Below are 16,858 nucleotides of genomic sequence, written 5' to 3' on the forward strand. Positions count from 1 at the left end.
GATATCGAGCTCGCGTAACGTTTCCAATCAATGTTTCGTGTGAAATCGTACGAAACATTGATTGTTTCCGATGGTCTTCCACGGTTGGTGATAGAAACTATGATCGGCAAGTGATCGCTACCGTGAGGATCACAGATTACCTTCCACTTGCAATCTAACTGTAGCGAAGTCGAGCAAAGGGATAAATCCAGCGCACTTGGTTGTGCTGGAGGTCTAGGGTTCCGTGTCATTTCTCCCGTGTTTAGAATTGTCAAATTGAAGTTGTCACACAGATCTTGGATTAACGAAGAACGATTATCATCATATAAGCAGCCCCATCCTGTACCATGCGAGTTAAAGTCCCCTAAAACCAGCCGCGGTGAAGGAAGAAGTTCTATGATGTCTGCAAGCCGACGATGCCCTATCGAGACTCTGGGAGGAATGTAGATAGAAGCTATACATAGATCTTTGCCTTTAATATTAATTTGGCAAGCAACAACTTCAATTCCCGGTGTCGAGGGGAGGTTAATACGATAAAATGAATAGCACTTTCTAATCCCTAAAAGTACCCCTCCATAAGAGTCTTCTCGGTCCAGGCGGATTATGTTAAAATTATGGAAGTCGAGGTTGATGTTAGAAGTAAGCCAAGTTTCACTCAAGGAGAATACATCGCAATTATGAGTATGTATTAAGTGTTTGAAAGAATCAAGTTTTGGGATGATACTTCTGCAATTCCACTGAAGCACAATGATCATATCTTCGATTCTCAGTGGTAAATTATCCATCAAAAGATACGATCGCTGCAAGGAGGGGCCATTGTTCAGTCAACTGTTTTAAAAATGTCCTTACTGTTGGCAGTAGAGCAGTTAGGAAGCTTTTCAGAGGATCAGTAATATTGAAGGCTGTTAATATCCAGTCCACGATATCAGAAAATTTCAATAATCCAGCGTTTGTTGGATTTTCTGGTTGTGCTTTGGGGTCATTCGGGTTTTTTGATGCCCCAGGAAGTGCTGGGTACTCCTTATCATCCCTAAGTTTTTTGAACCCAGGAGGTGTTTGCTTCGGTTTTGAGTCAGCACTTTTTGTTTCCGTTTGGTTCTTTTGTGACGAAGAGGACAGTCTGAGGCCTTTACGAGGAAGCTTGGGAGAAGCCAGATTTTGTCTTTTCCTGCTTCCTTCAACCTGTGTGTAGGAAGGTCCTTCGCCTGGGTCGTCAGAGGTATCCTCTTCAACTGGCAAGATTGCAAACGGGTTCTCAGGGGTCGATGGAGTGGTTCTTTTTAAGATTTCCGCATAAGAACGTTTGGAACGTTCTTTCACGGATCGCTTCAATTTCTCCGCACGCTGTATGTACGTAGGGCACACCGAAAGATCATGAGGATTCTCCCCGCAGTAGCAACACTTTTCCACTGCTCTTCTGCAGAGATCGTCCTCATGGGCCTCTCCGCATTTGCCGCATCGCAGTTTGTTGCAACAATAGGTTGCCGTATGACCTAACTGTTTGCAGCTTGTACAATGCATTACCCGCGGTACATACAGCCGAACAGGTAGACGAACTCCACTCACTACCAAGTAATTTGGAAGTGCAGATCCGGCAAAAGTCACGCGAAATGAGTCCGATTGGTAAAATTTACCATCTATCGATTTGGAGTGCAATTGCTTGCACTCCAAAATTTTCACTGGATGAAGGTCGGGGTTTTTGAAACGGCCTACCCCGTCCTTCATCAGATCTTCGATTGTCAGACTTTCGTCACGGACCACACCGTCGATCTCCACCACATGAGACGGGACGTACACGCGGTACTCCTTCGTGAACAACTCGCTGGTAGCAATCGCGTTTGCTTGCTTCAGGTCGGACACAACAACGCGTAACTTGTTTGGCGAAACCTTATCTATTGTTTTTATTGCCGAGTAATGTTTTTCCAGGTCCCGAGCAATATTTAAAACTCTGAGAGACTTTAATTTGGGCCGGAAGTATACCACCCACGGACCCCCCGAGCCATCGTCTTGGTAAACTTTTTGGCGGGCAGGCAATATCTTAGAGGGAGATGGAGGCATCGGAGAGGGAGATGGCATCGGAGAGGGAGATGGTATCGGAGGGGGAGATGGTATAGGAGGGGTAGATGGCATCTCGGAAGCAAACTCAGCCTCTAAATGTTCTTCGTTCATTCGTTCAGCTTCGCCCTCCTCCGAGACACCCCCACTGTCATCAATATTCATATTTAAAGTGCGGGAGTAAAGAAGTCTCCCGCACTTGAAATGAGAAAGAAAGAAATAAAATGAAAAGAAAATATATGAATAGTAAAAGTTGAAAGAAAAAGTTTGAGAAAATACTTAACAGTATGTCACGGTAAGCTGTTAGGTGAGTTGCTCCTTCACTCCTTCGTTGTGCTTCAGCGTGACCTTGACTCAGGTTTTGGCTGCTGCGATGCGGGTAGCAAACAATAGAAATAACTGCTGCCCGAGGATAGCACAATAGCGTCTACTGTTGATACCGATACAAAACCGGTGCACAGACAGAACTCACTTGCGGGGATGCTACTTTTTATCACTTTTATTTAATGCCTATACTACAGCCTCTGCTGTGATAGGCACCTTCGTCTTACCGATGTCGATTGTTAAAAAAACGCGTGTGCTCACTTCGAACATTCGGTTACGAATGATATTTGTAGATTCGTGGGTGTTTGTGTTCATTTTTCATCTTTTGTGCTAGTGCCGGTGATATTTAGACTGATTGTTGCAGTTTAATACAGGAACGGTAAACATAAACAAACAAGTTTGTTTTGCACCGTAGCAACTAGCATAACGCGTTGCCAGAAACGATCTCCTTCCACATTTTCAAACTATCGCAATGGAAGGGAGTAATTTGCTAGGCTTACTTGTTCAGGCTGTGAACCAAACATTGGCGGTTCGTTTGTATGGGACTTAGGGGTATTATTATTTGTATTTGGTATTATACCATGTTCACATTAGCGCGTATATCACTTGATATACCGAGATGATATGCACATCACGTGGGAGTGTTCACATATGATCGGAATGATATCGTTAGACAATCAAATTGACATATTGAATGTTTCCGTTATACTATGTTCACACTGGCCGAAAATAACATGTTTTAACGATAGTAATATAAAGTTAAAACTGCACTGTTCACACTAAGAAAAATGGTTGTACCTATCTGCGTTGCCAGGTAATTTTTCCAAAAATATGTAGTCGACGCAAAAATCTATCTGTATCATATCGGTATCAATATCTCTTCTACATAAGTAGTAGAAAAGGTGAGCGAAAAAAAAGATCCCACGACAACCTTTTCTCATGTCTATTCAAGCTAAAAATCAAAATCGGTACTTATCTGTGTGATCCGTTAATTATCGGTATTTTGGGAGAACATATCTGTATTGTGATATAGAGGTCAAAAATCTGTATAAATACCGATAAATCGGTATACCTAGCAACGTTGGTACCAGTTTTCAGTTTTGTTTTATTATGATTACATGGCTACTTTGATGGAAAACTGCTGTTGTTGAACAGCTTGTCAATTGACATAGTCGAAAAGTGAAGGAAAATGCTAGCAGGGTTGTGCTGTACTGACAATTATATCATGTTATTTCGGGAAAACATGTTTTAATGTGACGTTTATGAATATGAAATAACGCAAAAGTAAAACATGTTATTTCGCTTAAAACATAAAATCGGAGTTATAACATGTTTTAACTCATAGTGTGAACATAGTATTAGGAGAAAGATCAATAATCTTGCTTTTCTCTCCTACAATTCAATCAATAATTGAAGTCTTGCAATTAATGGTCTCCGAACGCCAGTATTCGTTGAAAAATTTGAAATTAGAATGATTGTTTATTGTCACTCTCAAAGTGACCTTCATAAATGAGTGCGTTCAATGTTATCATCCGTGTTGCTAGTTCGCAACTTTGACAACTCGACATGATATCGTACATGATACCCCGGATATCATGCCAAAATGGTGATACGCGTTGACATCGAATTGTATGGGATATCAAGTGATATCGCACATGATATCATCGGATATCAAGTATATCCGTATATCACTTGATATCAGCGCTAATGTGAACATACTATTACACGTGACAATATTATTGTCAATCCAAAGTATTATCAATACCGTCAATCCAATTGGCTTGGTAACTTGAGTCCGCGTTTTTCGAAAAAATCAAGCGTTTGGACGACGACACGACCAGACACTCCGAAGAAAAATTGAAATAAAAAGTGTCTGTGAGTGATTTACCGCCAATTACCAAAAATATAGCAGCCCCTTGAAAACTATAAAAATAACCTTCTCAAGCAACACTGGTTAAGTTGCTACGAACTATAGTAACCAAGGAGCCAGAATAAATAAACAAACTATTCGAGGCAGTTGTGGAACAGTTCTAATAATTCGAATTTCGTGCCCTCAGTTCCATTTCCTAACAGCAGATAAGGAAAGTGGAACGTTCAAACGGACATCATGCACTAATAAAGGTGAGTGCCTAAATCTTATTTTAGAGATAATAGTTTCTATTCTTCCTAGTTCGCCGTCTCCAGAAAAGCTCCTATATTTGGACATGAATGACCAACAAGGGCTGTATACTAGGAGATCATTTGCCATAATTTATTCCCAAGTATAACTTTTTCCAGAACCGATCCACAACCAGAAAAACATCTATTGGAACAAACCAATAAATGTTCCACATGAACATGGGAATGAAAGAGGTGGGTACGGTGAATAGTACTACTACTAATCCGAAAATTTCGAAGGATGGTAATTACCCACCTGAAATTTAGAGCGGAAACAATAGTAATATTAGAAATATAAATTATGATAAGATTATTTTTTTCTATCCAGGAATAATAAATGAAATCGTTTAAAAACTGTTATGTCGTATTGAAATAGTAAATAGTAGGTAGTCATCAGTGCGTAAAATTACTCACCTAGGCTTAACATATTTCGGTCAAGTTCCTCCCATAAAAGTTCTAAGTGGCTTAGCGATTCTGATGGTCATTCCATGAGTTTGAAAGTGTTACTTATCTTAAATCATGCAGCTGGTTTTTTTTTTCAAAATATGACTGCTGCAAAATATATCTTGCTGCAACACAACCTCAATCGGTAGCTATTCGCTGAAGTATCCGGAGAAGTCATCAGTTAACGTTCGTGTACGGTTCGGTTCACGAACGTTAACTTGTAACATTGTACAATGTATATCGAAACAATGAATAAAAGGGAATTGAAAGAAAACGTTTATTTCATGCAAATACATACATAAAACTATCTGGGGGAGAACGATTTATATAGTGACCAATCAGAACAAAACGATTTTGCAGGGCAGTATATTCGATCATTTCTAGATCAGTTGTTTTTTGTTTGTCCTTTTCCTACAAATAGACTTCATCAATATATCTTCATTAATCGTTAGTACTTGCAACTTACTGCACAAAAGAGATCTTCCACTAGATACATTTCAATTTTTCGATATGAAATACTCGTTTTGCCATTTGTTTTGTTTACATTAGTCTTCACTAAGCAGTCACCAAGGTTATGGTAACTGTTATTTAAAATCAATATTCTATCAACTTGTGTTGCCAGTTTCAAAATTGTTCCCACCAATTTCATTTTGACATTACCAGTTACTGAGGGGTAGCTAAATTTGCGATACAGTTTTGATAGACGAGTGGCAGGTCGTGTCGTCGGTTTGGAGCTTTAAATATAGCAACTGAATATTGTAAAATTGAGAGAAAAGGTCATTGTACATATTTAACTGTTTCCTCTCTGGAGAGAAAGTATTGTAGGATTGATGAGCAGTTTTGATTTTTTGACAATATTTTCGTCAATCCAATAGCAGCCCTTACACGATCATTAAAAGTGTCATTACTAAAAAGTAATGACACTTTTAATGATCGTGTAAGGTCTGCGAGCTCAGTAATGACACGAGTAATGATGGAATTCCGGATTTTCCATCATTACCAACATTATTTCTTCTTCTTATTTTTGTGGAAGTGCTAAATATCGTCAGTTGTATTAGATGAGAAAATTTGACAACCATGAAGTGAACATACTCTTCAGAACTGTACGTGAAAAAAATTCTAGAAATGACAAAACTCAACGTTTCAGTGGCAAATAAAATTTATTTTCAGCTAAACGAAAATAAAGAATGTTGCTAATATTCTTTAATTGCTTACAAAAAGTAATGATGTACAGTAATGCAGTAATGACGGGCGTTTGAGCAGAAGTGTCATTGCTTAGTAATGACACTTTTAATGATCGTGTAAGGGCCGCTAATGAATTCCACTACACGATCAAAAGTATTGTCAATACTCCTCGTATTAACAATAATATTGTCTCGCGTAAGGGCAGCTTATCAGAATCTCATCAACATAAGTACCAGGAAAATGTCACCATAGCTCGTTTTGGCGAGCAAAAAAAGGTCCCAAAGCAACCTTTTCTCCTGTCTATTCAAGCTAAAAACGAAAATCGGTATTTATCTGTACGATATGTGAATTATCGGTATTTTGGGAGTACATATCTGTATTGCGGTATAGAGGTCAAATATCTGTATGAATACCGAGAAATCGGTATACCTGGCAACGTTGACAATGACACAAACTAAAAAGTCACTTCCGGTAAAGTTCTCAACGTGCACGTTGACCAGCATCGGAGAGCTTATGCGTTGTAGCGTGTTTTAATATCTGTTTACCATAGTCGGTTTGCTTTAAAAGAACGTGCAGATGGGATGGTGACAAATCTGTAAGCTTAGTTTTTGTGGTTCCTACTCTGTGCTCTATCTTCTGAAAGAATACATTAGAATGCTGTTTTTAGAAAAGAACAGTGAAAGATTTGAATATTAGTAATTAGATTTCAAAACTGTGTCATTCTTTAGAAATCATAATACATATGTATAATCGAAATGAATTCATTGCATTCTAATTACCTCTATATCAGTATCAATAGAAACAATGACCTCTCCAGTTCCAAACGATATATTTAAGTCGTGTTGAGACGAGTCTGGATCAACAGGAGCCTCCAATTTTTTAATGTTATTTTACTCAACGAAAGCAATATTTTCTAATTACTGCGTAATGCATAAATAAGGAATTACCAAATACAAATTATAATACGGAATACTTGGACAAATTTTCAAGGACACATTTTGCATCGTGCGGTACACTGTCATGATACACTGTCAGAGTGACAATGTACTTTAACGAGTTTTCTATAAAACTAGCAACACTGAAGGGTAAGAACAAGTTCACCATAGTTACTGTTTATTATAGTGAAAAATAAATAAACAAACAGTTTTTATCTGATAATCAAGATCACAAGCGAAATGTAAGTTAAACAATAATCTAGAATGGTTAAACCACCATGAATAACAGATCGGCTGAAAAGTTCGTATCGTTTCTATGAGAGGGCGCCACTAGAATTAAATCCATACCATTTTCAGTTAGTACCAACCTTCAAAAGATACGCGTATAAATTTGACAGCTGTCTGATTATTAGTTTGTGAGATATTGCATTTTGAGTGAAGCTACTTTTGTTATTGTGAAAAAAAATGGAAAAAAAGGAATTTCGTGTGTTGATGAAACACTACTTTTTGATGAAAAAAAGTGCCGCCGATACCAAAAAATGGCTTGATGAGTGTTATCCAGACTCTGCACCGGGCGAAGCAACAATTCGTAAGTGGTTTGCAAAATTTCGTACTGGTCATATGAGTACCGAAGACGATGAACGCAGTGGACGTCCAAAAGAGGCTGTTACCGATGAAAACGTGAAAAAATCCACAAAATGATTTTTAATGACCGTAAAGTGAAGTTGATCGAGATAGCTGACACCTAAAGATATCAAAGGAACGTGTTGGACATATTATTCACGAATATTTGGATATGAGAAAGCTTTGTGCAAAATGGGTGCCGCGTGAGCTCACAATCGATCAAAAACAACAACGAATTGATGATTCTGAGCAGTGTTTGGAGCTGTTATATCGAATTAAACCGATTTTTTTCGTCGATGTATAACAATGGACGAAACATGGCTCCAACACTTCACTCCGGAGTCCAATCGACAGTCAGCTGAGTGGACTGCACGCGATAAACCGAACCCAAAGCGTGGAAAGACTCAACAATCGGCCGTTAAGGTTATGGCGTCTGTATTTTGGGATTCGCATGGTATAATTTCCATCGACTACCTTGAAAAGGGAAAAACCATCAACAGTGACTATTATATAGCGTTATTAGAGCGTTTGAAGGACGAAATTAAAAAAAAAAACGGTTTGTTTCATCAAGACAATGTACCGTGTCACAAGTCGATGAAAACCATGCTGAAATTGAACGAATTGGGCTTCGAATTGCTCCCTCATTCACCGTATTCTCCAGATTTGGCCCCCAGTGACTTTTTCCTGTGCTCAGACGTCAAGAGAATGCTCGCTGGTAAAAAATTTAGAAGCAATGAAGAGGTAATCGCTGAAACTGAGGCCTATTTTGAGGCAAAGGACAAATCGTACTACAAAAATGGTATCGGAAAGTTAGAAGATCGCTATAATCGCTGTATCGCCTCTGATGGCAATTATGTTGAATAATAAAAACGAATTTTTGCAAATAGATGTGTGTTTCTATTAAACGATACGAACTTTTCAGACGAACTGTTATACTACTAGCTGTATTGATATTTGTAGATTCGTGGATGTTTGTGTTCATTTTTCATCTTTTGTGCTAGTGCCAGTGATATTTAGACTGATTATTGCAGTTTAATACAGCAACGATAAACATAAACAAACAAGTTTGTTCTGCACCGTAGCAACTAGCATAAAGCGTTGCCAGAAACGATCCCCTTCCACATTTTCAAACTATCGCAATGAAAGGGAGTAATTTGCTAGGCTTACTTGTTCAGGCTGTGAACCAAACATTGGCGTTACTATCGTGAAATAAAATAATGAATGAAGACTTACTTTTTTTTTTCTCCATTCCTCAATCCAATTCCAAACAATTTGTAGAAAAACGGAATATTTTGAAGCCAACGAATCTATTTCTTTATCTCCGCAGGCGATCAACTTTATCAATTGTAATTTTGAATTTTTAAAAAGTGTTTTGCATGCTTCAGATGGTGCGCTTTCCACAATGTCAAAAGCATTGCAGTGCGCTTTCCACAATGTCAAGCAAAATGTGCTCGTTTAAAACAACGGTGTCTTCGTTTTCCATGTTTACGACTTGATTGCTTTTATAAGGAATAATTATGATATTTTCACAAAGTAGACTGTTATAAAAATCATAATTTGTGTTTGTGGAATGCATATGCCATTGATATGAATTTCATAAGTCATGCTTATGAAGTTCATATGTGTGCTTACTGAATGCATAAGTTTTCAATGAAATAAAAGTTTTGCTTATTCATAAGTCACAACTTATGAAATTATTAAGTTTTTTTTCTTCGGTGTTTGTTATACGATAGCACGGATAGCACTGACTAGAGCGCCAGAGTTGCCATTTTAAAATCTGTGTACGATCAGTGTTGCATATTTTCGATCATAATCAGTGAAAAACTTTTCGAAAATCTGCCATTTGTATGAAATAATCATAAAAATCTGTAGAAATCTGAGAATTTGGATAAAATCTGTGCTCTGTGACACAGAGTCTGTGTGGTAAAATAGGCAAAAATATCTATGGTTTTACAGAAAAATCTGTGAATATGGTAACTCTGTAGAGCGCCTTATTGTAGACAACGGGTTGAATTGAACTGGACGCGGTCGTTTGTGTAGGTACGATATTGGTGAAAGGTGAGCCAGAACATGATGACACTGCAAACGTCACACCATCAACCGGACAGTTTTCTGTAAATATCAGACATAAATTCTTATACCTCCAGCATCTGTACTTGAGGAAGCTTAAACGCAGTAAAGACAATTCGTCCACCTGACGTGGTTGCCTTGTGCTTTTACAAAAAGCACCGTTCTTCCTTTCACCAAGTGAATGATGCTTTCAGTGTCAGCTCTAAAGTAAACTTGTTTGCGAGAGTAATCGTTTCGTTCTGGATGCCACTATAAATTAGTTTCAATTGGTGAGTATGCGATCGTGACAATAATCGTAGCTTATTATGCGGGACGCATTTTGTTTTTACCTTATAAATAAATGTATTGATATGAATTTTAAATTTGCAGAATTCTCACCCTTTGTTTGGTTAACAGCTAGTGCTTTGAAACCCTATATTTTCATTGAAATGTCACATAACTGCTGAAAGACATCGTTGTACAGAAAGTGTAAAGATTGACAAATGAACCCTCGTAACTGTAGCAGAAAACAAGTGGGGAAGATGATGTATTTATGAGAGCAAAGGACATTTGATATAACCAATCCAGTATTAAATTTAAACTTGCTGATTTTTACTGCATAACGTGCCACCTCATCGAAGTCTGATAAAGTCAGCCATCCATTACGATAAATTGATAAGGAAGAGAGCGTTGGAGGTGTAGGTAAGTTGAAGTGAAGCTAATGTTAAAATGACACTGTACCTGCCTTATCTCCAATGGCTATTTCAGCATAGGCTTCATTATTTTGTGGGTACTCCAGCTTGAAGTGAATGGTATTGCGTTGATATCGCCAAATTTTCGACACTTGGGTGTTCCGTTACATGGCATGTAATAGCAATTATTGCCAGTATTCCTCTTCCCACGCGAATAACTTGTTCTTTTTAATAAATGAATTAGTCGAATACAGAACTTGATTGTTAGATTTGATTAAAGCAGAACGTCTAAGTCTCTCTGACAAGATAAATAATGTTTTAGATTTCGTGGAAGTGTTTTTGCTACATACTTGACATCTACATATTACAGCTCGCTAAACAACGACCCAGTGTTTATAACAATGCTTCAATTTTACTATAAAGTACAGCTTCATAAATATTTAAGTTATGTACTCTGTTCAGTTTTATAGTTAAATATATGCAATGAATTGTTCAAAAACACGGAAATTTGTAAACACTCAGATGGCATTGCAAATGCATAAATAAAAGCAAAGCCAAGTACAAATGCTACTGCGTTGATTTTTTTCGTGTTGGGGCACAGTTAGTACATGTTTATCAAAATATTCAGCACTTCTTTGTGTTTAGTGAAGAAAGAGTTTGTATACATTGTACAATGTGAAATAAACGTGCTGAAACATCCCTCTGATGGTGTGCATACTAATTCCAGAACTGTGCAAAGATTTTTTTGCCTATGAATAATCAAAAAGTTCTTAGAACAATCTTTACATATATTGAAAGTTCGTGGTTTATATGAGAAGTGCAAATTTACCAGAAACATTCGGATCGTCATTGTATTGAATCATCATTCACATCACGCATAATCCAGAATTATGTTCGATTGATTTGGTATATGCTAACCTATTTTAACCGTTACAGTCATCACCGTACCTTCATCTACTTGACGGAACCACACTAGTATTCCCAGCAAAATGCGCCGTAACTTGCGAGTATTATTGAAGTACGCCCTAGTCGGAGGTTTCATTCTTTTGTTTCTAACACTGATCATCCGCTCATTCAATCTGGTAGACAAGCAGAATGACCTTCTAGACAACAGTGCTGGTTCACAGGAAGCTTTGGTTCAGCATCAGAAACAAGGTTCTTTTTTTAATGGACCAAAAAAAAATGTTCATCAGAAGCGCATAGATTGGCACGATTATTCGTTGATTGACGCCGAACAGAAACGCATGGGTGTTGGCGAGCACGGCATTGCTGCGCATTTGGATAAAAAGGACGAAATAATGAAGGACAAGCTGTTTAAGAAAAATGGGTTCAATGCGGTTTTAAGTGATTTGATTTCCTTGAACCGTTCGTTGCCAGATATTAGACATAAGGGTTGTAAGAAGAAAAAATATTTGAGTGAATTACCGACGGTGAGCGTTGTGGTACCATTTTATAATGAGCACTGGAGTACTCTGTTAAGGACCGCTTCCAGTGTGCTTCTGAGGTCGCCTCCCGAACTAATCAGTGAAATTATTCTGGTAGACGATTGCAGTACTAAAGAGTTTCTAAAAGATCAACTAGATAGGTACGTAGCGGAAAATATGCCCAAAGTGAAGGTGGTACACTTACCTGAACGATCTGGATTGATCACAGCGAGATTGGCTGGCGCAAAGGTGGCGACCGCTGATGTGCTAATATTCCTGGATTCTCATACCGAGGCTAATGTGAACTGGTTGCCACCGTTACTAGAGCCCATCGCCGAGGATTACAAAACTTGTGTTTGTCCATTTATCGATGTAGTTGATTGGGACACTTTCGAGTATCGAGCACAGGATGAAGGAGCGCGTGGTGCTTTTGATTGGAAGTTTTTCTACAAGAGGTTACCTCTGCTGAAGAAAGATTTGGAGAATCCAACGGAACCATTCGAAAGCCCCGTAATGGCGGGAGGTTTGTTTGCTATTAGCACACGATTCTTCTGGGAGGTGGGAGGTTATGACGAAGGACTGGATATTTGGGGCGGTGAGCAGTATGAGTTAAGCTTTAAAATCTGGCAGTGTGGCGGCCGAATGTTTGACGCGCCATGCTCTCGTGTTGGACACATTTATCGAGGATATGCTCCGTTTGGCAATCCCAGGAAAAAGGATTTCCTTTCACGGAATTATAAACGAGTGGCAGAGGTTTGGATGGATGAGTATAAAGAGTTCTTGTATATGAGAGATCGTAAGAAATATGATAATACAGATGCTGGGGATCTCACTAAACAAAGAGCAATTCGCGATAAGCTACAATGTAAACCATTCAAGTGGTTCATGGAAAATGTGGCGTTTGATTTGATGGAAAAATATCCACCAGTGGAGCCACCCGATTTTGCCAACGGTGCCATTCAATCTGTTTCCAGCCCATCACTATGCGTTGACACACTGAGCCACGGGGAAAAGGAAACGATCGGTCTGTTTTCATGCGCTGCTGATAAAGTCCAACCTCAAGCCAATCAATTCTTCCAATTGTCATGGCATCGTGACTTGCGTATTAAGTTTGGCGAACTCTGTTGGGACGTTTCGGAGAGCGTACCAAATGCAAAGATTCTACTGTTCCACTGTCATGGTGGTCAGGGAAATCAGATGTGGCGATACGATATTGATAGCCAGATGGTAAAACAGGGTAGGAACAATCGATGTCTCGATATGGATGCGAGCAAGCGGGCCGTTTTCGTGAATCAATGCAACGTGGATAATCAAAATCAGAAGTGGAACTGGGGATATGTTAATGCGACAGCTATTAGAAATTGGGAAAGTTATGGTGCAAAACTAATTGACTGAAGAGGGCTATTTTTTTGCTCTAATTGCTAATATTCATTTAGAGGATTAGACTTGAAAAGCTTCACGTGATGTTGCAGAAGACAACATTGACCAAGATTGAAAGATCGACATGATTCATCTGTTATCAATAAAGAATGTGTGTGATAAATACAACATCTTTCGTGGTTTCAAATCACGATTTCGATATCAAAATAAAAAAAAGGTTCAAATAATTTCAACATAGATGCAACCTTGCCATGTAAATCATTCTTTATATAACTTGGCAGTTACTGGTTTAATATGATGTTCACGATACATATCTAGTCTGTAAGATTTTGTTGGTAAAAACTACAAGATAAAAGAGTCAACAGGAGTGCATTTAAATTATTCAGAATGGCCATTTCCCACAAACACCAACGATAGAAACTCATGTGATGAGTGAAAGAACGTAACATTAACGATAATCGAAGATTTCTAAATTATCAATGCAAATGTAGGAGAAAAATAATAAACGAATATTTTCAAAAGAAAACGTAACAAATAGTCGTGTATTTACTTGTGTCAATTGCAATATATACAACATACATACCTAAACAACTGTGAATTAAACGAATGAATTGTTTCGGTTTTATGTGTCTTTAGTTTGTGCAAACTTAAACAGAACAATATCATTGTGCTTGATATAGCAAAGAAATACATTGTATAGCATGGTAATTGCGTTAATGTACAAAACTCGATATTTTGGGTTGAGCCACAAAAAGTTAATAAATTGCATCGGTGGCCACACTATCCAGTCAGCAGCGTAGATTGTCCAATACTTTGCAGAACACTCGTCCGTGCATTTCCGTATGCTATTTCCTTCCAGTAGTCCAGCGGTATACAAATAACTAACAATAAAAATCGGTGACATAATAAACTGATCCAGACCAATCTTCAGAAATACTGTTTGAATATCCATTTTCGGAAGAATTCGATCCATCCACTGATACAGATAATGGTGCATGGGACCCTGAGAAATCCCTACCAGTGTCATACAACCTGTCACACATGGAATATTTAAGAAAAAGAGGCTGATTTGTCTTGTTTAAAACTTACCTATACGATGCCAGTCATATTTTCTTGGCTGAATATCGTCGCAGCGTAGCTCAATTTCCTGAGCGGCGATATCACCTAGCATCATAAGCAAACCGGAACTGATTGTGTTTGTCAGCAAGAGATACCGACCAAAGAGAAGCTTCCATATTCGTCTATCCTTCGGATCATGTTTTTTATTCTGCTGAGCAGAGGACAAGTGACCTCGACTAATTAAGCGAGGACTTAGCCGCAAAGAAACGAAACGAATTAAATTATGCATGTGAATAGATGGACCGAATTGCCGATATAAATTTGATCACCGATAATGTTAACAGTGAGCACAATTCGATCTTGCAATGAGCGCGTGACACATACTGATACGAAATGAACCCGATCGAGACACTAGCCGTTCACATGAATGAAGAATTTTGAATGGATTATATCGAGAAATGAGTTACGTCAGATAGGTAGGACAATAATTTCATTCTTAGTTTTGTTTTGACTACAAGTGCCAATGCGGCCAATGCCAATGCCAATGTTTATTAGCAGCTGACATCAATCCATTGACGGATACTGTAGATGGGGGTTAAAACTTGTAATGACTTTATCCTATGAACATTTGAAGTGAAGTTGAATGCAAGAACATCGCATATTGTGTGCAGGTTTAAGTGTCGCGTTTTTTTTCTTAAAACGGACAAAAAACCACCAGTCAACATTTACTTTGATGAGGATTCTAAAGAATTCAGTACTCACTGAGAGATAGTCATAACAGTAAACGAAACAAAAATGTGTTTTCCTTCGTCTGGTATTAATTGTTTTACTCTATTTGTAGTGAAAATTTGATTGTTGACGGTTGTCGTATTGGTCGTCACCCAGTTATGTGAAATGGAAATCGAAACAGCTGAGATCAATTTAGAAGAATTTTGCCTTCTTTGCAACGTCGCTTTATACGACGACTAGGAATTTCAAACACTCATCATCTTGTTATTCCGCAACCGTAAGTCTGATCCGAACAAAATCCAGAAATTCCATAAAGGATAGGCCTTTTCATTTGACTTTAGATTTGAGAAAATCGGTTTGTTTCGTTTTGTAGATTTGACCGCTATTTCCGAAACCAAATTCCTGGGACAGGTATATCCGATGTGAGTTTGTGTGGTCAACTTGCCAGATCTGAGAATTTACCTACTTAAAAAATTAGCTCATCTTCACATATTCTCTTTTAAAAGCATACTTTTGAATTTGCAATTTTTTAGTTGTAATTCCGGAACCGGAAGTTTGGTCCATATGAAACTATCATTTGAGCCTAAGTTTGTTGAAATCGGATCAGCTGGACTGATTCGAATGGTTTGTGTATCGCATAGCCTTTCTTTATGAGAAAGGCAAAATCGTGACAAATCTAATGTCATTTTCGTTTGAAAAAACTAAAACTGCCCCAGGGTAGTTTCAACAAACAAACACTTTTTACGACAGTGTGTTGGGTTCGCACTTAGCAACGACAATTAGGTTTTGCACGAAAATCCGCATACGCATGGCTGCCAGACGGCTGACTAAACGCTGCCAGCGGGCAAAATATGGCTGGCAGCCATTCTGGTGATCGACTGCCTCACCGCTGTGTTATGCCAAATTGGATTTGACAACCGTCACTGAATCAATTTTGGTAGCCGTCTGATGGCCATGGCTGTCCAGGTAACCAAAAGGCCGAGCGGGAATCACATAACCTGACAGAATTAGCCGAATGAACATCGTTTGACGGCTATCAGTGGTTTGTTTACATGTTCATTCCGCATTATTCCATTCAGTTTTATGCTATATCACTTCTGGTGGAGCTCTCAACGTGTGTGCACGTTGGTTCGCGGACAGTGCGTTAGTTAGTCGTTATATTAATCATTTCCTTCTCACATTGTGAACTATAACGGCTAACTACAGTTGTAGATGTAGAATGTAACAGTTCTATGATTCAATTCATATGGTGCTGGTCTTACAAGCCAGTTACCGTATGTGCGTGTTTCGACCGGGAAAGATTTTTAGAGTCAATAGGATCATAGCAATAAATGTGTTGAAACAGAGTGGTCAAATTTCACATGTGCAATGGAATATCAAGACTTTCACTTTTTGCAGCTGTGCCAGTAGTAGCACTGCTAATTGTGCCATATTCTCTGCAGTTACGCATAGAAACCTTCATTTGTCTGTGATTTGGCAAAACTTCGACCATTAAATTAGGGAAATTGTTGTGCTCTCATGAGTACAATCTACATTATTATAGTGTATCGTTAAAGAGCGCATATCTCTAATATTGTAGTACGTCAGTCACAAAGTGTCCAGACTGATGAAGAAAATTTTTGTAAATTTCGAAGTCATTCTTCAATTCCTTGAAGAGAAACACAATTGTAATTTGCAATATAAACAGCACCATTTTGATATCTTGGTTTCTTATTAGTCTAAAAAGAGTTTCGATCTCAGTGATGACCTCATTCGATGCAAATCTTTTTCCAGCAAGTTTATTTTTTAAACTTGAAACAGGAAATAGCCGCGGGAAGCTAAT

The 16,858-nt window shown here is 38.3% G+C and overlaps 2 protein-coding genes across 2 annotated transcripts; one reads left to right on the forward strand and one right to left on the reverse strand.

Moving 5' to 3' along the window:
* Window positions 1-9,705: 9,705 nt before the first annotated feature.
* LOC131435869 (N-acetylgalactosaminyltransferase 6-like) lies at window positions 9,706-13,774 on the forward strand. Its single transcript, XM_058604119.1, has 3 exons — window positions 9,706-10,042; window positions 10,143-10,454; window positions 11,381-13,774. The coding sequence occupies exon 3, from the start codon at window positions 11,434-11,436 to the stop codon at window positions 13,261-13,263; it is 1,830 nt and encodes a 609-aa protein (XP_058460102.1). The 5' UTR covers window positions 9,706-10,042; window positions 10,143-10,454; window positions 11,381-11,433; the 3' UTR covers window positions 13,264-13,774.
* On the reverse strand, window positions 13,761-14,861 carry LOC131435870 (mpv17-like protein 2). The gene is made up of 2 exons (XM_058604120.1): window positions 14,338-14,861; window positions 13,761-14,280 (listed from the first exon to the last, which is right to left on the reverse strand). The coding sequence occupies exons 1-2, from the start codon at window positions 14,594-14,596 to the stop codon at window positions 13,871-13,873; spliced, it is 669 nt and encodes a 222-aa protein (XP_058460103.1). The 5' UTR covers window positions 14,597-14,861; the 3' UTR covers window positions 13,761-13,870.
* Window positions 14,862-16,858: the final 1,997 nt, after the last annotated feature.

The sequence above is a fragment of the Malaya genurostris genome, chromosome 3 (assembly GCF_030247185.1).
Source record: "Malaya genurostris strain Urasoe2022 chromosome 3, Malgen_1.1, whole genome shotgun sequence".
In the NCBI taxonomy this organism is placed as follows: Eukaryota; Metazoa; Arthropoda; class Insecta; order Diptera; family Culicidae; genus Malaya; species Malaya genurostris.

Excerpts from the sequence above, each read along its gene's own strand:
- LOC131435869 (XM_058604119.1), top strand. The coding sequence starts at position 11,434 with ATGCGCCGTAACTTGCGAGTATTATTGAAGTACGCCCTAGTCGGAGGT.
- LOC131435870 (XM_058604120.1), bottom strand. The coding sequence starts at position 14,596 with ATGCATAATTTAATTCGTTTCGTTTCTTTGCGGCTAAGTCCTCGCTTA. Across the intron at positions 14,281-14,337 it reads ATATGACTGGCATCGTATAG|GTTGTATGACACTGGTAGGG; the intron begins GTAAGTTTTAAA and ends CATGTGTGACAG.